General features: G+C 45.1%; 1 protein-coding gene across 6 annotated transcripts in view; it reads right to left on the bottom strand.

Annotated features, from left to right (window-relative positions):
- Window positions 1–21,997, bottom strand: part of LOC115172837 (fibroblast growth factor 13) — a 194,864-nt gene that overhangs the window by 2,507 nt on the left and 170,360 nt on the right. For all 6 annotated transcript variants that reach the window (XM_029730658.1, XM_029730643.1, XM_029730635.1 and 3 more), the window contains one exon: window positions 2,672–2,870. In XM_029730658.1, the coding sequence (XP_029586518.1) occupies window positions 2,672–2,870 (199 nt within the window). The remainder of the gene's footprint in view (window positions 1–2,671; window positions 2,871–21,997) is intronic.

Genomic DNA, 21,997 nt, shown 5'->3' with positions numbered 1-21,997 from the left:
GGTGACAGCAGCACGCTTCACACAAAGAATCCCTTCGCACACGAGTCAATCAATAGTGGACTTCAGTGGGAAGCTGTGTGGGATCGATACTGGGCTTATTAGCCACGGCATTATGCAACTCTAATGCTGGAGGATGACCTGGAGGTCAGTCCATCTCACCGCTGAGGCCGTTCATCCTTAGTTCATATACGCTTCTCCTCTACCAATCATCCCTCTATTTCTTTCTCTACTGTATATCTCCCTCTTCGACCTAGCAGCTTAACACACACACAAGCTTTTTTTTCTCTCTCTCTCTCACCTCCTATTTCCTATCTCCTATCTCCTATCTCCTATCTCCTATCTCCTATCTCCTATCTCCTATCTCCTATCTCCTATCTCCTATCTCCTAGGCTCGATAAGCACTCGATCTAAGATGTAGGGAGATAGAGAATAGTGCCTTTTTGTCATGTTTTGTAGTTTTGCAATGAAAGCAAGGTACAAGTTTCTGGAGATAAAAGCGAGCTCCCATATTTACTTCATTATGACAACTTTATTTTGCCATTTGTCTGCATTTGTGCAATTTCTCTTCCTCTTAGACAGCCAAAAATGTGTCATATTTATCACATTGTTTTAATGTATAAAAGCTATAATAAGACAATCTTAAAGCAATTATGACCAACTTATTTTCCCCACACATTATCATTCTTCCTCTCTCTTTTCTCTCTCTCTCCCTCTCTCTTTCCCCTGTACTTCTCTCCCTCTCTCTTCTCCCTGTACCCCTCTCTCTCTCTCTCTCTCTTTCCCCTGTACTTCTCTCCCTCTCTCTTCTCCCTGTATCCCTCTCTCTCCCTCTCTCTTCTCCCTGTACCCCTCTCTCTCCCTCTCTCTTTCCCCTGTACTTCTCTCCCTCTCTCTTCTCCCTGTATCCCTCTCTCTCCCTCTCTCTTCTCCCTGTACCCCTCTCTCTCCCTCTCTCTTCTCCCTGTACCCCTCTCTCTCCCTCTCTCTTCTCCCTGTACCCCTCTCTCTCCCTCTCTCTTCTCCCTGTATCCCTCTCTCTCTCTCTCTCTCTCTCTCTCTCTCTCTCTCTCTTTTCCCTTTACCTCTATCTTTCCCCTGTACTTCTCTCCCTCTCTTTTCCCATTACCTCTCTCTCTCTCTTTTCCCTTTACCTCTCTCTCTCTCTCTCGTTTCCCTTTACCACTCTCTCTCTCTCTTTTCCCTTTACCTCTCTCTCTCTCTCTCTCGTTTCCCTTTACCACTCTCTCGCTCTCTCATGAGTGCGGGGCGTTCATTCTCTGGCTATTGCTCTTGTGTGTTTGGGCCCCCTGGCCGGGCTGTTAAATGTAACCCAAAAGCTATTACAGTGATCTCAGTGAGCAGAGACTTGGATTTTTAATGAGCTACTGGTCGGTCGGTCGGAGGATAAGAGCAGCCAAGCCAACCGCAAACCCGTTAGAGAAAGCATCATCATCACAGCTGTCTGTTTGCTGTGCCTTTCTGCCCTTGTGAAAAAGAGGTTGAAAGAGATTCAAAGCCCAGTGCATTACTCTCCAACACCCCCCTGCCCTCATTTAGCGACTACAACTTCTTGTAATCTTTTAACCATGATTTTCAGGCCAGTACACAAACAGGGTAACAATATATTTGTAAATCATGCAACCACCAAAGAAGCTTGGAACTTGACGGATCCAAATGACGAAACGACTGAATGTCTGATCAGATTTTTCTATATAAATTGCTACCCGCTTGGTGCTCTCGTCGGTTTAGTAATTTGCGTCACCAGCGGTTCCTTTCTCTAATGGGGATTTTTTTGTCTAAAAGCTCATCCTTTCATCTCGTGGAAGTGGAGTACAGACACTCTCAGTTTTATCTTGTTCTCTCTGTTGACAGGTAAGCCTGTATCTTGTTCTAGATGAAAGAGAGGTGGCCTTTTCAACATCGTGAACAGATCCATCTATCCAGCACACAATCATTCCCCCTCCTTCCATGAGGCACCTGGCTTGGTTGGGTGGAGGTGGGGCACTTCTTCTTCACCATGACATTTGTGTTAAAAAGCCTAGCTGTCTCTATTCAAACAGGCAGCACTTTATCATTCCCGGTAGCTTTTCGGCATGGACACTGCCAATGCCTTTTCCACTGTCTGGCTCCAGTGATGTATGAATAGCTTTTGGGGAGTGCTCAATAGCCCTGTCCACACACCGTTGCCTCCGAGCAGAAAGCCTGACGGCAGGGGGGCTGAGAGCAGCCTTTCCCCAGGCTGTAGGGAGAGACTACCCGCAGAGAGATAGAGAGAGAAAGAGAGAGAGATTTAATCAAAAAGAAGCTTGGTGTTTTTTTCTGGAAAGTCTCCCATTTATACAAATAACCGCTGCCAAAGCTCAGTGCTCCAGGCCATAGTGAATCACCAATAAACTTTCAATTGCAATGTAATGGGCTTGGGAGAATAATGAAGAAACTTTAGAAAAAGTAAAGTTACCTAAGAAACATCTCTTATTATCCTTTATTGCAGGGATCACCAACTAGATTCGGCCGCGAATTTGTATTTCTTTTTTTTTAATTGGGGGGCTAAGAAAACATGGGGAGGGCCAAATAAAACCCCCGGCCCAAGGGCCACCAGTTGGGGAACCCTGCTCTATTGTCTCCAGTATAGAGCCAAGCACCCTATAGGAAGGAAGATGGACAGTCTCACCTTTCAAAGGCTTGGGGAGGAAGTGGGCTGCTGGCTTGTTCTTCTTCACGTGGTTTCCCTTCATTATCTCCCCCTCTTTATTCAGACCGAGGTACCAGCCCCTACCAGACTGCTGCTGTCTGTAGATCATGGAGGAGTAGGTCACGTAGTAGTTCTCAAACACAGACTCTTTGAACTTGCACTCCGGGGTGAAGTGTTCCTGAGGAGAAGAAAGAGAGGGAGGGAGGAGGGAGGAGAGGAGAAGACCAGATGAGCCATGGCTGAAGGAGGAGGGTGGCCACAGATCAGAGAGGTTTTAAGAGCTCTTCTCGTTTCTCGCTTTTTAGCAAATGAGAGGCACTGAGACATGAAGCGCCATTACTTAAGAAACAAGAGATGGCGACACAACTCAAACACACACACACACACACACACACACACACACACACACACACACACACACACACACACACACACACACACACACACACACACACACACACACACACACAGGGGTTGAAAGATCCTTCCAGCTCCATCTAATTCAAGACATTCACCTCTGCTTACCACATTACCACAGTATTTTCAAAGGCTCTTATGTTCATTACAGTAAATCATTCATAGCTTTATGCCATAGATACAACACACCACGATTCAACATTCACTCTCATTTTCCTCTGCGGTATTAATAATATATGGGACAATTAATAACAACATTTGTTGGAGGACGGGCACTCTATTTATATGTAGCTTCTGTTTGTCAGTCAATCGTTTCACCAGACTATCTAGCAGCAGTGTGTGTGTCCATCCGCCCAAGTGTGTTTGTGTGTGTGGCATGCGCGTGTGTGTGTTTTACAGAGGTTATGTAATGTCCAGGCAGAGGCTCCCCTGTCTCTCATCCGCTAATGAATTGGCTGTTCTGAGGAGCACAGAACACAATCTACAGGGGACTCCTGGGACACTTTAAAAAAGCTATTTGTCAGATTTGGTCCTCTATCTTCCTCTCTCTCTCTCTTTACATATGCAGTATATCTCTCACTCTCTTTTCTCCCCTCTCTCTCTCTCTATATATATATATATCCTGACATTTAATAATTGTAAAAATTCCCTGTCTTAGGTCAGTTAGGATCACCACTTTATTTTAAGAATGTGAAATGTCAGAATAATAGTAGAGAGAATGATTTATTTCAGCTTTTATTTCTTTCATCACATTCCCAGTGGGTCAGAAGTGTACATACACTCAACTAGTATTTGGTAGCTTTTCCTTAAAATTGTTTAACTTGGGTGAAATGTTTTGGGAAGCCTTCCACAAGCTTCCCATAATAAGTTAGGTGAATTTTGGCCCATTCCTCCTGACAGAGCTGGTGTAACTGAGTCAGGTTTGTAGGCCTCCTTGCTTGCATATGCTTTTTCAGTTCTGCCCACACATTTTCTATAGGATTGAGGTCAAGGCTTTGTGATGGCCACTCCAATACCTTGACTTTGTTGTCCATAAGCCATTTTGTCACAACTTTGGAAGTATGCTTGGGGTCATTGTCCATTTGGAAGACCCATTTGCGACCAAGCTTTAACTTCCTGACTGATGTTCTGAGATGTTTCTTCAATATATCCACATAACTGTCCTCCCTCATGATGCCATCTATTTTGTGAAATGCACCAGTCCCTCCTGCAGCAAAGCACCCCCACAACATGATGCTGCCACCCCAGTGCTTCACGGTTGGGAAGGTGTTCTTCGGGTTGCAAGCCTCCCCTTTTTTCCTACAAACATAACGATGGTCATTATGGCCAAACAGTTCTATTTTTGTTTCATCAGACCAGAGAACGTTTCTCCAAAAAGAATGACCTTTGTCCCCATGTGCAGTTGCAAACCGTAGTCTGGCTTTTTATATGGTGGTTTTGGAGCAATGGCTTCTTCCTTGCTGAGCGGCCTTTCAGGTTATGTCGATATAGGACTCGTTTTACTGTGGATATAGATACTTTTGTACCTGTTTCCTCCAGCATCTTCACAAGGTTGTGAAGATGTTTGTACAGATGAATGTGGTACTTTCAGGCGTTTGGAAATTGCTTCCAAGGATGAACCAGACTTGTGGAGGTCTACAATTTCTTTTCTGAGGTCTTGGCTGATTTCTTTTGATTTACCCATGATGTCAAGCAAAGAGGCACTGAGTTTGAAGGTAGGCCTTGAAATACATCCATAGGTACACCTCCAATTGACTCAAATGATGTCAATTAGCCTATTAGAAGCTTTCTAAAACCATGGCATCATTTTCTGGAATTTTCCAAGCTGTTTAAAGGCACAGTCAACTTAGTGTATGTAAACTTCTGACCCACTAGAATTGTGGTAAAGTGAATTATAAGTGAAATAATCTGTCTGTAAACAATTGTTGGAAAAATTACTTGTGTCATGCACAAAGTAGAAGTCCTAACCGACTTGCCAAAACTATAGTTTAACAATAATTTGTGGAGTGGTTGAAAAATGAGTTTTAATGACTCCAACCGAAGTGTATGTCAACTTCTGACTTCAACTGTATATATATATATATATATCTTTTCTCTTTAATTCTCTCCCTCTCTCTTCCCTTTACTTCTCACTGACACTCACCCTCTCTCTCTTTATCACTCTCTCTCTCTGTTTCTCTCAAGCACTTCATTTTGTTTCTCTAGTCTACATTGTTCCATATCTCATGCTCTCTTCTACTCTCACCTTTCCATATTTTGTCGTCTCTGATTTAGTCATTATCTACGTTCTAAAGCACAAAGCAGATATTTTTTCATGCAACTCTCCCCAGGACACTCCGATGTGGCTGTGTGTATGTGTTTGCTTTTGTCTCGATTATAGTTGTATAGATTGTTAATTAATTAGAGCTGGGAGGAGAAGGGCTGGGTGCGTGAAAAGGGAGGGGGAATTATCTTTTGAGACAACTGTTGCTGCCATACTACAGCACTGTAATGTTCTTCCTGGTCTCTCTGTTGCCTACTAATTACCTTACAACTGCTTCCTGACTTATTGGCTTCCCAGGAAAAAAATCTATGCATTCCAGCATGCAGTGGAAGAAATACCAATAAGCTAAACCTGGGGTATTCTAATCTGAGCCTGGAGGTTCGAAGCTATGCCGGTTACCACCCTTCCAGAAACGAATTTAGACCTGGGAAAACAGGTAAGTGGACTTTGGTCAATCAATGACAATGATAAATCAAGTAATCACCAGGTAGAAAGGAAAACCAGAAAATAAACTACACTGGGCTAACCTACAGTATAATAGCAGTCATATGGTAACTTGGCAGGCGCTTTAGAAAGGAGAAGAGAATTGGCATGTTTTTCCAGATTGGGTAAGTATTACTCAGAGTTTCATCACAGTGGATGTCAGTCACAAGGTAGATGACATGTGTCCCCTGTGTCCCCTGGCATGGACACAGATCTGTTGTGTGATCATGACAAACTACAGAATGTGTCACTGTCAGTCACTCAGTCATCAATAATGCCTTCAGACTTTCCAACCACAATACTACTCCAAAGATCTTCACTAGATTGAATGCACATTGTGTCTTCGCCTAGCTGTGCGTTCACTCTGGGCTGGAGTCTCCACACATGTACAGTGCACTCCACTTACTGTATACAAAATACAGACCTCTTATAGTGATCGAAAACTATTTTTTTAAAGAAGCAATTGGTGAAAGCTTCTCTTTGATTCACCAACTCTCTCTCTCACTCTCTCCTCTGAACCAATGGCCCCAATGCAGTGCAAGTGGCCCTTACAGTCCCTAATCTCCCATCCAGTATCACAGCAACCCAGACGCAGTGAGCCTGTCCCAGGCATGGAGAATCAGCCCTGCTACCCGGCTCTTAGCCAAACTCAGTGTAGATAAGTATTCTCATCTCATCTCTCATCCTCCCTCGTCTCTGTCACTCCCAGAGACTGGCCGGGCCCAGACCATGGTGACAGGAACACTGCTGATGTCACACCACGCCGGTGACATGGCACCTCCATGGGGACTTCCTGTCAGCTCAGCCCCAGCTCACAGCTAAGCCGCCATGACACCGGAGGAGACCGGCGGGGACCGCAATCCATTTGTCTAAATGTTAGGAGCACCAGAAGGGCTTAGAGAACAGACTAGGATCAACGAGGCGAGGAACGTCTACAGTAGCATCCCTTTCTACGATGTCAGTTAGGGCAGAGGCCACGTCTGCTGCAGTCAGTTCTGCCTTTGACCACTGACTGTAGCCAGCCTCTGTTAGGAGTACAGTCCTCAACCGTCCTCCCAGAAAAATGGTGGTTTTCGAGTTATATATCCGTTCTGCTAGCGCGCGACCACAGCTAATGATTCGGTTTGAAGGTCAGATTCATTAAACCAATTGAACCCTTGTACCCAAATGCAAATCTGCTTTCGGAGAGAAGGATCGGATTAAACTCGTTTTTAGTTCTATCTGGTGAAAGGTAATTCATTATAATTACGTTAATAACATCACCAAAAACAATGCAGGGGAGGTGACAAATGAGGACGATGTTGAAATTGACGTTTATTTTCCCAAAACACTAAACTGGGTTGAATGTTTGCAGGCAACAAATGTAAAACCTTGGACAACAACATCCTGAAAACAAGATTCAGCAGCCTAAAGAGCCATTAATGGTGGAGTCTTTCTCCTGCATGCTTTTTTCCCCTGTACTTTGGCCATGCGCAACCTGCCTCTCTCTGACCGCCAAGCCCAGGCATTTGTCTTGCAGTGTGGAGGCTGAGAGCAGTTAGTTAAAAGGCAGTACGTTTTTCTCTCTCCCTCACTGCTCTTCAACTCTTTCCCTCAAGTCCCCCCACCCCCATTACTCACGTCTCCAATGTATCTTCCCGATATCCTGCTCTTCCTCCCTCCCTCGTCTCCCTCTCTCTGTGATCACCATGGCGAGCAAACGGCGTAGCTCACAAGGAGAGGCAAGGCACAGATAGGCAGTTTTAATCCCTGTGCCGTGCCAGCTTGGTGGGAAAACTATGAGCTGCTCAGCTTTTGAGCCAGGAGTCCTGTTCTACCCCCATTAATGAGCTTTTGTGGATTTGGCTCGCTGCAGCGCTCTGGAGTGAAGTGAAAGTCAATGGATGACAGACACGTACAGATGGACACATTTAGAGCCAAGATGGAGGGGATCGCACGCCAGCCTTGCCTATTTTACTGGAGCGGGTCTATGGAGTACAGAGACATTCAGATACAGATAGGCACAGACACTTTTAGAGCCAAGATGGGATTGCCAGCCGGCCCTGTTCCATTCTAAGGAAGACAGAAGAAACTGACACAAGGAGGAGCCAAGATGGTCCTATTGCATTGGAGTGTCTCTATGATCGACAGAGGCAGCCAGATCCACTTGACTGGGCTCCTCCGGCTCCATTTTTTTCTCCCTCTGTCAATAGTAATGGCTAGTGTTCAGTGAAACCCACGGTGCGGTGAAAAAAGGCCCACACCACTTTAATCTTTACTCTCTATAGGCAGACGGAGTGAGACACTTCTCGGCAAATTGGAGCGAGGGAACATCGCATCATATCTGCATAGAAATGATCTCAGTCATGTGCCCTCCTCTCCTCCCCCATACCTGGCTGTCTATGAGCGGAGTGGTTTGGGTAAATGTACTTTAAATGATCCCATTAAAATACATGCCTTTCCTTGAAGCACAGGACAACGTAGAGAGCAACAGCAGTGAGCTGATGAGTCCCTTGGTGAAATGCTGCACAGCTGGAAGGCTTCACACACATTAAGGTGCTGGGAGCTGAGAGATGTGCTTTTAGTGCAGGCAGCAATTATTACAGAGTGTCCTGTACTGTGCAGAGAGTAACAACATCACTGTGTAACGGACTACAGTATTAAAGCCCTATATGTGAACAACAAGATTAAAGATAAAAGAGATAGTTATTTGGTGCAGTGTGTCGTGCAGCCACAGCGGAGACAATCATGAAGACATTACCAAGCTGGGATAAAAGAAAAACACTACGTACCCTTCTCACCTCCTATCTGGGTAGCTATGGGGGTTGATGTTGTGTACTGCAGTCAGTCAGTCAGTCAGTCAGTCAGTCAGTCAGTCAGTCAGTCAGTCAGTCAAGTTGCTGGGAGCTTTATGGTACATATCTCATTTGCATTTTATTGCATCTGCAAGATGGGGAAACCCCACATTCTCGCCCCTCTCCGCCCAGTCACCATCCCCACCCCACTGTACCTCCCCCAAAAGGGTATTCCCTGTCTCAGCGGTGACTGAGTGTGTGGTGTGTGCGTGGGTAAAAGTGTGAGACGGAGAGAGAGAGAGAAAGCGATTGATTGAGAACGAGGAAGGGGGGTGGTGGGGTAATGATGTATGTGTGGGTGTATATGCAAGAGTATCAAATCAAAATGTATTTGTCCCATGCGCCGAATACAACAAGTGTAGACTTTACCATGAAATGCTTACTTACAAGCCCTTAACCAACAGTGCAAGAAGAGTTAAGAAAATATTTACCAAATAAACTAAAGTAGAAAAAATGTAATTATGAAAAGTAAGACAGTAACATAACAATAACGAGGCTATATACAGGGGGTACCGGTACCGAGTCAGTGTGCGGGGGTACAGGTTAGGTTGATGTAATTCATACATGTAGGTAGGGGTGAAGTGACTATGCATAGATAATAAACAGCGAGTAGCAGCAGTGTACAAAACAAATTGGGGGGGGGGGGGGGGGGGGCAATATAATAGTCCAGTGGCCATTTGATTAATTGTTCAGCAGTCTTATGGCTTGGGGGGTAGAAGCTGTTAAGGAGCCTTTTGGACCTAGACTTGGCGCTCCGGTACTGCTTGCCGTGCGGTAGCAGAGAAAACAGTCTATGTCTTGGGTGACTGGAGTCTCTGACAATTTTATGGGCTTTCCTCTGACACTGCCTATTATATAGGTCCTGGATTGCAGGAAGCTTGGCCCCAGTGATGAACTGGGCCGAACGCATTACCCTCTGTAGCACCTTACAGTCAGATGCCGAGCAGTTGCCATACCAGTCGGTGATGCAACCGGTCAGGATGCTCTTGATGGTGCAGCTGTAGAACATTTTGAGGATCTGGGGATCCATGCTAAATCTTTTCAGTCTCCTGTGAGGGAAAAGGTTTTGTTGTGCCCTCTTCACGGCTGTCTTGGTGTGTTTGGACCATGATAGTTCGTTGGTGATGTGGACACCAAGGAAATTGAAACTCTCAACCTGCTCCACTACAGCCCCGTTTATGTTAATGGCGGCCTGTTCAGCCCACCTTTTCCTGTAGTCCAGGATCAGCTCCTTTGTCTTGCTCATATTGAGGGAGAGGTTGTTGTCCTGGCACCACACTGCCAGTTCTCTGACCTCCTCCCCATAGGCTGTCTCACCGTTGTCGGTGATCAGGCCTACCACTTGTGTCGTCAGCAAACTTAATGATGGTGTTGGAGTCGTGTTTGGCCACACAGTCGTGGGTGAACAGGGAGTACAGGAGGGGACTAAGTATACACCCCTGAGGGGCCCCAGTGTTGAAGATCAGCATGGTAGACGTATTGTTGCCTACCCTTACCACATGGGGGCGGCCCGTCGGGAAGTCATCTGTGGATCTGTTGGGGCGGTATGCGAACTGGAGTGGGTCTAGGGTATCAGGGAGGATGCTGTTGATGTGAGCCATGACTAGCCTTTCAAAGCACTTCATGGCTTCCGACGTGAGTGCTAAAGGCGGTAATAATTTAGGCAAGTTACCTTCGGTTCCTTGGGCACAGGCACTATGGTGGTCTGCTTGAAACATGTAGGTATTACAGACTCATTCAGGGAGAGGTTGAAAATGTCAGTTGCCAGTTGGTCCGCGCATGCTTTGAGTACACGTCCTGGTAATCCATCTGGCCCCTCGGCTTTGTGAATGTTGACCTGTTTTAAAGGTCTTGCTCACATCGGCTACCGAGAGTTATCCCACAGTCATCCAGAACAGCTGGTGCTCTTGTGCATGCTTCAGTGTTGCTTGCCTCAAAGAGAGCATAAAAGGCATTTAGCTCGTCTGGTTGGCTCACGTCACTGGGCAGCTCGCATCTGGGTTTCCCTTTGTTGTCTGTAATAGTTTTCCAGGCGTGCCACATCCGACGAGCGTCAGAGCCGGTGAAGTAGGATTCAATCTTAATCCTGTATTGACGCTTTGCTTGTTTGATGGTTCGTCTGAATGCATAGCGGGATTTCTTATAAGCATCCGGATTATTGCCCCGCTCCTTGAAAGCCGCAGCTCTAGCCTTTAACTCGATGCGGATGTTGCCTGTAATCCAAGGTTTCAGCTTGGGATATGTACGTACGGTCATTGTGGGCACGACGTCGTCGATGCACTTATTGATGAAGCCGATGACTGAGATGGTATACTCCTCAATGCTATTGGATGAATCCCGGAACACATTCCAGTCTGTGCTAGGAAAAAACAGTCCTGTGGCGTAGCATCCGCGTCATCTGACCACTTCCACATTGAGCGAGTCACTGGTACTTCCTGCTTTAGTTTTTGCTTGTAAGCAGGAACCAGGAGGATAGAATTATGGTCAGATTTGCCAAATGGAGGGCAGGGGAGAGCTATGTATGCATCTCTGTGTGTGGAGTAAAGGTGGTCTAGAGTTTTTCTTCCTCTGGTTGCACATGTGACATGCTGGTAAAGATGTGGTAAAACTGATTTAAGTTTCCCTGCATTAAAAGTCCCTGGCACTAGGAGTATCACTTCTGGGTGAGCATTGTCTTGTTTGCTTATGGCCTTAAAGAGTTGGTTGAGTGTGGTCTTAGTTCCAGCATCGGTCTGTGGTGGTAAATAGACAGCTACGAATAATATAGATGAGAACTCTCTTGGTAGATAGTGTGGTCTACAGCTTATCATAAAGTACTCTACCTCAGGCGAGCAATACCTCAAGACTTCTTTAATATTAGACATTGCGCACCAGCTGTTATTGACAAAAAGACACACACCCCCACCCCTCGTCTTACCAGAGGATGTGTGTGTGTGTGTGTATGTGTGTGTGCGTGTGTGTGAGAGATCAATGGGTGGCTAAGGTGTATTTATGTGGGTGTGTGTCTGAGCAGAGCGAAGTGTGTGTTTGTGTGATAATTCTGCCCCTTAGGTCCTGCTCAATCTCTTTTCCATCCCTCTTGGCTCATATCTTTTTCTCTAAACTTCAATCCTTGTCACTGTCCATCTTTTTATGAGCCTCTCTCTCTCTTTCTCTCTCTTTCTTTCTTTCCCCATACACTGCCCAACACATATTCCTCTCTCTCTCTCTCTCTCTCTCTCTTTCTTTCCCCATACACTGCCCAACACATATTCCTCTCTCTCTCTCTCTCTCTTTCTTTCTCTCTCTTTCTTTCCCCATACACTGCCCAACACATATTCCTCTCTCTCTTTCTTTCTCTCTCTCTCTTTCTTTCTCTCTCTTTCTTTCCCCATACACTGCCCAACACATATTTCTCTCTCTCTCTCTCTCTCTCTCTCTCTCTCTCTCTCTCTCTCTCTCTCTCTCTCTCTCTCTCTCTCTCTCTCTCTCTCTCTCCTCTCTCTCTCTCTCTCTCTCTCTCTCTCTCCTCTCTCTCTCTCTCTCTCTCTCTCTCTCTCTATCTCTCTCTCCTCTCTCTCTCTCTCTCTCTCTCTCTCTCTCTACTCTCTCTCTCCTCTCTCTCTCTCTCTCTCTCTCTCTCTCTCTCTCTCTCTCTCTCTCCTCTCTCTCTCTCTCTCTCTCTCTCTCTCTCTCTCTCTCTCTCTCTCTCTCTCTCTCTCTCTCTCTCTCTCTCTCTCTCTCTCTCTCTCTCTCTCTCTCTCTCCTCTCTCTCTCTCTCTCTCTCTCTCTCTCTCTCTCTCTCTCTCTCTCTCTCTCTCTCTCTCTCTCTCTCTCTCTCTCTCTCTCTCTCTCTCTCTCTCTCCTCTCTCTCTCTCTCTCTCTCTCATCATTTGTTCAGGCAGTATGTCAGGCTCTTTAATGGTATCTATCCCTCTCTCCCCTGCACGCACCGTTTCCCAATCCCTCCACTTTCAAGGGGGCTGGCATATCTCATTCTTTTAAGAGGTGTCTTCTATGCTCACTGACTCAGCGGCTGTCTATATAACCCTCTCTCCACATACATGTATACAGCGCACATGCACAATCTTTCACAGTGTCTTTCACCATAAACCCTGCCTCTGCTTACAGACATACACACATAAACACATGTCCTCAACTCTCCCAGGCATCACAGGCATTTCTCTAGAGGCTGGAGGGAGGGGGTCAGATTTACAGCAGTGGAGGGATACTCCAGTCCAGGTTAGCGATAGCGCCTTAGCGCTTTACGACCCGATAGCTTCAGCAAAGGGGGAGACGTTTACAGGCTGACGCCAGCACTGAGTGTGACTTACTGCAAGAGGTTTCCCCAGCCCATCTGTAATATCACTACACACACAGTGACATAGGCATAAATCACTACAGATGTAGGATCTTAATTTGAGACAGTTTGCTACGTCAGGACAATAATCTTGCAGCAACAGGAAATGTGAATTATTATGTGGATTATAATGAATTTACATTTTGTAGGGGTTGATACATTTTTGGGAAGGGAAAATCAAGTCTGAAATGTCAAAGTGGAAATTACAAACGTCTGAAGCATTTTTAAACCTCAAATGCACTACAAGTTTTTAAGTTTCTGCATTGCAGGAAATGTCTCCTTAAACAGGGTGATCAAATTAAGATCCTACATCTGTAGAACTAGCACTACAATACCACAGTCCATGAGTCTCAGAAGGTAACGCATATTCAATGCCTTGCTGTATCTGTACCATGAAAGAAAACACAATCAATTACCGTAATCAAATGAATGCATTGGTAGAAATTAAAACCCAATACTGTTGCTTGCCGCGAACTGGCAGAACGAGAAATACTACCATAATGGATCTGATCTTTCCTGTAAGAATATTGGGGCCATTCTTCACAAACGAGCACAAATCGATGGTGCCATTCTCGTGTGTGAACCCAGTGCCCATAACCTACTATATCTGAAATGACACCAATTATGCCAATAGAATCAAGAATCAAGGCTGAGCTGGTGTCTTTACAGCAGTGTAAAAGCCTGGGAGACTCACAAAGCTAATGGCGCCGCCGCCACTCACTATCCACTCTCCCAAACAAATCCGTCTTCCCTTTTCAATGGCCCCAGTCTTTTAGTGGCAGTGGAATTAAAAGCACCTTTCTCTCTATCTCCAGATATAAAGTACATTTTGTCCATTGGTTTAGAATAGATTTGGAGGATCTAAGCTGGTGGAAAAGACCATTGCAAATACAAACACACACACACACCACACACCACACACACACACACACACAGTGGCTGGTTAATGACTCAGCTCAGTGGAGAGGATCCCTGTGATAGGGAAGGCTATTTTGCAGAGGTAGTGTGCTTATGGGTGGAACAATAGGGGTGGGAGCCAACTGTATATCTCATGGCTGCTTTCCACCATGCAAATATTAACAAGCTCAAACATACAAACACAGGCCATAACCACAGGGACAGAAGAAGAGTATTAACAGTATAACACCTCCGTTCTTTCATTTTTGTCAGTATAACCTAATTATTTTCAGAAACTCTCCGTATATTACGTAAGAGCTGAACAATTCTAACATCAGCTAATTCTGAAACCAAAACTCCAATGATTCCATTCCTTTCATACGTCTTAGCGTCTCCATATCCACTCGTTTCCCCATCTGCTACATGTAGGGATCTTCTTGCCAACTTCCCTTTTGAAGGAGGAAGAACCTCCCTGGCCCTTCAGACAAGACTGGAGCCCCAGTAACACACAGGAAAACGAATGACCAAACTTCAAAAGGCACCGCTGGAAAAACACCACAGAAACAATTTATACTAGTTAGCTCGTCCTTTTAAAGAGGTCAGTGATCTCCAAATGAACACTCCAATGATCACCATGTATCACAGGGACACACTACTAAGGAAACAGGGAAATATACAGTAATACACTCGGAGTGTACAAAACTGCTCTTTCCATGACATAGACTGACCAGACGAATCCAGGTGAAAGCTATGATCCCTTATTGATGTGACTTGTTAAATCCACTTCAATCAGTGTAGATGAAGGGGAGGAGACAGGTTAAAGGATTGTTAAGCCTTGAGACAACTGAGACATGGATTATGTATGTGTGCCATTCAGAGGGTGAATGGGCAAGATAAAAGGTGTAAGTGCCTTTGAATGGGGTTACGGTAGTAGGTGTCAGGCTCACCGGTTTGATTGTGTCAAGAACTGCAACGCTGTCGGTCAACTCAACACAACTGTGGGAAGCATTGCAGTCAACATGGGACCGCATCCTTGTGGAATGCTTTCGATATCTTGCAGAGTCCATGCCCAGATAAATTGAGGCTGTTCTGGGGCCTCCTGAGTGGCGCAGTGGTCTAAGGCACTGCATCGCAGTGCTAGCTGTGCCACTAGAGATCCTGGTTTGAGTCCAGGCTCTGTCGCAGCGACCGGGAGACCCATGGGGCGGCGCACAATTGGCCCAGCGTCGTCCGGTTTAGGGGAGGGTTTGCCCAGCCGGCCGTAATGTCCTTGTCCCATCACCTTGACTCCTGTGGCAGACCAGGTGCATGCACGCTGACTTGGTCGCCAACGCTGTTGGTCATTGGTGCGGCTGGCTTCCGGGTTAAGCGGGCATTGTGCCAAGAAGCAATGCGGCTTGGCTGGGTCGTGTTTCAGAGGACGCATGGCTCTCGATCTTCGCCTCTCCCGAGTCCGTACGGGAGTTGCAGCGATGGGTCAAGACTGTAACTACCAATTGGATACCATGAAATTGGGGGGTAAAAAGGGGTAAAAAAAAACAATGTTGAGGCTGTTCTGAGGGCAAAAGGAGGTGCAACTCAATATTAGGAAGGTGTTCCTAATATTTTGTACAATCAGTGTAGCTAATTGTCAATAGCCTACCTGATTATAAAACATACCATACAGAATGTCTACAGACCCTGCAAAAGTATTCACCATATCTAAGTGACAATGGTGTGCATGGAGATATTTTCCCTTCAACGACATGAAAAGCCGGTTTTATGATATCTGTATTTTTCAGCAAAGGGGAGAAGACAGTTGTGACAAACTGTGAGGAGCTGAATAGTACATATGAGGCAGGATGAAATAGAACCAGAAAGGGGCAGAGAGGAGAGTAGAGAGGACGGAGGAAAATACATGTTTAATTGATTCCCTCTCTTCCCACACTGTGCCTCTGCTGGATGAATACATTTCACTGGTGCATTCTGGCTCACCCACACATGTACTAAACACTCTTCCTCTCACTCCTTCCTTTCACTCATTCTCTCTCTCACGTGGACAGAACATGGATAGGCAGATGACAAAAGCAAACACACACGACCCCAGTAGATGATTATGTAAAAGGTGATATACCAAAATATCATAATGAGTACGCGATGTGAACATGCAATGATATGTACATGTATTAGACATATCGAGAGCTTGGGTCTATAAGGTTCTATCGGCAAAAAGATGCTTCTGAGGTAATTGGCTTTAAAGTTCCGAACCCTCATTGGTTTGAATAGTCTCAGCAATTGGATTCTTTTGAACTTAACATTAATTGAGGTATTTTGAGTTTTATATTTAAGTGATAATACCCGAGGTGTTGACAATATATGCTCCAAACACCGGCTTCGAGGGCATTATAACTTTTATAAAACGGGTTACAAACATATTCAAATAATAGACATATTTTCATAAAGACATTTATTTTGATGAATTTCTTCATACTGTTTCATCCTTCCGCAAGATATAGTCCCGACACAAATCTAGGGTTGCTACCCAAGACGGCTGGTCGTTCGTTCTATCGGTTTGGTTGCCAGAGACACGACCCAGTCATTTTGTTCTGTATCTATGGACGCGATCCAGTTGTTCGTTCTAAATGTTCCAAAAGCCATACTGGCTGGCAACGTTCTTATCCCTTGCTTGCTACTGTAGCTAGCCAACTACGGCTAATTTACAGTCACATCAAAAACTGCAGCCAGAATAACAGGTAATAGGTGCATTTGCATTTGTTTAAGTTGTTTCTAGTGACATTTATTTGGATACATCCATAACAATGAGCTAATGAGGCATGATTTTGCCTGTCATAGAAAATGTGCACACTCGTCACGACACTGTTGTTCAGAGGAGCTAGCCAACAACACAGTTAACACAATCCCTTCAAACTGAAGCTGGAAAGACTGCAAACTAGCTAAATGGATGGCCATTTTGTTTGTTTGTAGACCCACCTTTTGCAGCAATTACAGCTGCAAGTCTCTTGGGGTATGTCTCTATAAGCTTGGCACATCTAGCCACTAGGATTTTTTCCCATTCTTCAAGGCAAAACTGCTCCAGCTCCTTCAAATTGGATGGGTTCCGCTGGTGTACAGCAATCTTTAAGTCATACCAGAGATTCTCAATTGGATTGATGTCTGGGCTTTGACTAAGCCATTCCAAGCCATTTAAATATTTCCCCTTAAACCACTCGAGTGTTGCTTTAGCAGTACGCTTAGAGTCATTGTCCTGCTGGAAGGTGAACCTCTGTCCCAGTCTCAAATCTCTGGAAGACTGAAACAGGTTTCCCTCAAGAATTTCCCTGTATTTAGCATCATCCATCATTCCTTCAATTCTGACCAGTTTCCCAGTCCCTGTCGATGAAAAACATCGCCACAGCATGATGCTGCCACCACCATGCTTCACTGTGGGGATGGTGTTCTCGGGGTGATGAGAGGTGTTGGGTTTGCACCAGACATAGTGTTTTCCTTGATGGCCAAAAAGCTCAATTTTAGTCTCATCTGACCAGAGTACCTTCTTCCATATGTTTGGGGAGTCTCCCACATGCCTTTTGGCAAACACCAAATGTGTTTGCTTATTTTTTTCTTTAAACAATGGCTTTTTTTCTGGCCACTCTTCCATAAATTCCAGGTCTGTGGAGTGTACTGCTTAAAGTGGTCCTATGGACCGATACTCCAATCTCTGCTGTGGAGCTTTGCAGCTCCTTCAGGGTTATCTTTGGACTCTTTGTTGCCTCTCTGATTAATGCCCACCTTGCCTGGTCAGGATTAGACCCACCCTTTTGTGTAAAGGTAGAGAACATTGAACAGAAAACGGTTATGTCAACAACTAAATTGTGACAAAAAGGCAGATAGAACCTTGTACTCCCAAGCTTTCGATATTCAGTACCAGTCAAAAGTTTGGACACACCTACTCATTCCAGTGTTTTTCTTTATTTTTACTATTTTCTACATTGTAGAATAATACTGAAGACATCAAAACTGTGAAATAACACATATGGAATCATGTAGTAAACAAAAGTGTTAAAATCAAAATATATTTTAGATTCTTTAAAGTAGCTACCCTTTGCATTGATGACAGCTTTGCACACTCTTGGCATTCTCTCAACCAGATTCACCTGGAATACTTTTCCAACAGTCTTGAAGGAGTTCCCACATATGCTGAACACTTGTTGACTGCTTTTCCTTCACTCTGCGGTACAACTCATCCCAAACCATCTCAATTGGGTTGAGGTCAGGTGATCTGATGCAGCACTCCATCACTCTCCTTCTTGGTCAAATAGCCCTTACACAGCCTGGAGGTGTGTTGGGTCATTGTCCTGTTGAAAAAGAAATGATAGTCCCACTAAACGTTGTCGTGGAAATATTGAATCAAATATTTCTCAGATACCGGAGCTTGTGAATTAAAATAGGCTTTAAAAGTAACAAAGCCGAGCAATTCCACGGAACAACTGCCTTCTCTTGTTACAGACCTCAGGCTTTATAGGTTTCCACTTTCAGATAACACACATGGTCACTCCTATCTATGTAAATGATTAACACCCCTTGGCCTCGCCACCATTATCTTTCTGTCTTAAATCTTGCTTGTTTACAGATTCTATTGGTGGCGTAACCATAGCAATGATACAAAAATAAGACACACACATAATGCAGGTGTCTGTCTAATGATACTCATAGGATTACATAATGGCTTTCCCTAAGCCTGTAATGTCACAGACATACATATATAATACAATCACATGCCTTAAAGCTAGTCACAGGACCAGGCAATGACTTCCCTCAGGCCTACAACAGCACTGACATACATACATAATGCAATTGCATGTCTCAATGCTAGTCACAGGACCAGGTAATGACTTCCCTCAGGCCTATAATAGCACAGGCATACATTTTCTGCTTACGTTCTCTTTTTACATGTCTAGTGATTAACTCCATGTTGACCCAGCTCTGTTCATTCACCTGAGCTCAGCCTTTATTCTGCTTGCACATGTCTATTAATTAACCTTATGTTGATTCTGCTTACTACTTCTGGTAGAAGAGTTTAGATACTTGAAAAATCACCCATAGTCATGAATTTTCTCCTACAGCGTAAACTAGATGGGATGGCATATCGCTGCGGAATGCTGTGGTAGCCATGCTGGTTAAATGTGCCTTGAATTATAAATAAATCACTGACAGTGTCACCAGCAAAGCACCCCCACATCATCACACCTCCTCCTCCATGCTTCACGGTGGGAACCACACATGCGGAGATCATCCGTTCACCTACTCTGCATCTCAGAAAGACAGAGTTTGGAAACAAAAATCTCAAATTTGGACTCATCAGACCAAAGGACAGATTTCCACCGGTCTAATTTCCATTGCTCTTCTTATTATTGGTGTCGTTTAGTAGTGTTTTCTTTGCAGCAATTTGACCATAAAGGCCTGATTCACGCAGTCTCCTCTGAACAGTCGATGTTGAGATGTGTCTGTTACTTGAAATCTGTGAAGCATTTATTTGGGCTGCAATTTCTGAGGCTGGTAACTCTAATGAACTTATCCTCTGCAGCAGAGGTAACTCTGGGTCTTCCTTTCCTGTGGTGGTCCTCATGAGAGCCAGTTTTATCATTGCGCTTGATGGTTTTTGCAAGTGCACTTGAAGAAACTTTCAAAGTTCTTGAAATTTTCCAGATTGACTAATCTTCATGTCTTAAAGTAATGATGGACTGTTGTTTCTCTTTGCTTATTTGAGCTACTCTTGTCATAATACGGATTTGGTCTTTTACCAAATAGGGCTATCTTCTGTATACCCCCTACCTTGTCACAACACAACTGATTGGCTCAAACGTATAAAGAAGGAAAGAAATTCCACAAATGTACTTTTAAGAAAGCACACCTGTTAATTGAAATGCATTCCAGGTGACTACCTCATGAAGCTGGTTGAGAGAATGCCAAGAGTGTCCAAAGCTGTCATCAAGGCAATGGGTGGCTACTTTGAAGAATCTCAAATATAAAATATATTTTGATTTGTTTAACACTTTTTGGTTACTACATGATTCCAGATGAGTTATTTCATAGTTTTGATGTCTTCACTATTATTCTACAATGTAGAAAAAAGTAAAAAATAATGAGTAGGTGAAAGAGTTGGTGTGTCCAAACTTTTGACTGGTACTTTATGTAATAAAAAAATGCATAGAAGGTATTCAAACACACTTTCACAAACCCACTCTTTCACACTTTCACAACAGCTAGAGCTCTGCTACCTGACTAGAGCCCAAAGGGCCCAGACACCATACATTGGGTAAGGGCCGGGTTAGGGCTGGGTTTTCATCAATAACTAGGGTACGGGCAGGGCATCACTAACATGTTGAAGCTGACCCATATGCATGTGCTGTGCTGAGCAGTACAGTCATATCTGACTAAGATCATAACATGGTGTCAGGAGCGCTTCAACCTGGTCAAATTTAAGACAGGAGAGATTATTTCACAGAACATAAAAATGTTCCCTGTCGGAGTTTAGAGTAACGAAAAGTAGCTAACAGGTAACTGCTCTCTCATCTCTCTTCATTGAGCAGAGCAGCCCAAGCGGAACCGTTGCTATGGATACTCACAGACTCAGAGCCGCCATGAGCAGAGTGCATGCAGAGCGAGCTGCACGCAGGGAGAGAGTGACAGACAGAGGAGCAGCTAATGGATTTACTAACGGAGGAAGTTATTTCGTATTTCAGGTTTCGAGGCCGGGCCTTACATTTGGCAGAAGGAATCAGGCCTGGGTAGGGTAGGGTCTGAACGTCGTTGGCATGGATAGGGATCGGGCTTAAAATTCATGCCTGTGCAGGGCTCTACACAAAGGTACTCAGATGAAGCAACACCACAGTAGCAGCCATCAGTCTCCCTGGCTAGCCTACGTCCACCATTGATTGGGAATCTCCCTGAAACGCTGGCCAGCCATTGGCTAAACCCCTCAACCCCCCCCCCCCTTTTGTAAAGGGTGGTGCTCCTAGGCAACAGTTTACCATAACAGCACTGAGCACTCAGCCACACGAGGTTATCAGACACCCTGCTGAATACAGATTAAATTCAAATCCACTCGCTAATTCAGCTCAAATGGAAAACCTTGCCTCCTCCCTCCACATCCACAACCACTATCATCGAATTTACAAAGGCTAAAAGCTATGATGCTGCCGGAGGGTTGTACAGTCTCAGTCCGTAGGTGGCTGTATAAGTGTGTATGCAAAATTCAAGGCTATAATCACCGGTAGTGTGCTAAATAAAGGTTTAGCACACTAGGCAATGTGTTGTTATCATGGCAAGTAATGACTGCTTTTAACATGACTACAGGTTGGGATCAAAGATAAACACACATATGAATACAACCTTAACAAATCATCAGAGAAATTAGAGCAATTGAACATGACCTTGAAGTTTATTTTATTTTTTTACTGTTTCATGTGGTAATGAGTGAGAGGAGCAGAGGAGCGGGGGAGCAGAGGAGCAGGGGAGCAGAGGAGGAGAGGGAGCATAGGGAGCAGGGGAGCAGAGGAGGAGAGGGAGCAGATGGAGCAGATGGAGCAGGAGGAGAGTCAGCAGAGGAGGAGAGGGAGCAGAGGGAGCAGAGGAGGAGAGGGAGCAGAGGAGAAGAGGGAGCAGAGGAGGAGAGGGAGCAGATGGAGCAGAGGAGGAGAGGGAGCGGAGGAGAGGGAGCAGATGGAGCAGAGGAGGAGAGGGAGCAGAGGAGGAGAGGGAGCAGAGGAGGAGAGGGAGCAGGAGGAGGAGAGGAGCAGATGGAGCAGAGGAGGAGAGGGAGCAGAGGAGGAGAAGGAGCAGAGGAGGAGAGGGAGAGGAGGAGAGGGAGGAGAGGAGGAGAGGGAGCAGAGGGAGCAGAGGAGGAGAGGGAGCAGATGGAGCAGATGGAGCAGAGGAGGAGAGGGAGCAGATGGAGCAGATGAGGAGAGGGAGAAGAGGGAGCAGAGGAGGAGAGGGAGCAGATGGAGCAGAGGAGGAGAGGGAGCAGAGGAGAAGAGGGAGCAGAGGAGAAGAGGGAGCAGAGGAGAAGAGGGAGCAGAGGGAGCAGAGGA

Source organism: Salmo trutta, chromosome 3 (assembly GCF_901001165.1).
Source record: "Salmo trutta chromosome 3, fSalTru1.1, whole genome shotgun sequence".
Taxonomy (NCBI): domain Eukaryota; kingdom Metazoa; phylum Chordata; class Actinopteri; order Salmoniformes; family Salmonidae; genus Salmo; species Salmo trutta.
This window is presented reverse-complemented; position numbering and strand designations above follow the sequence as displayed.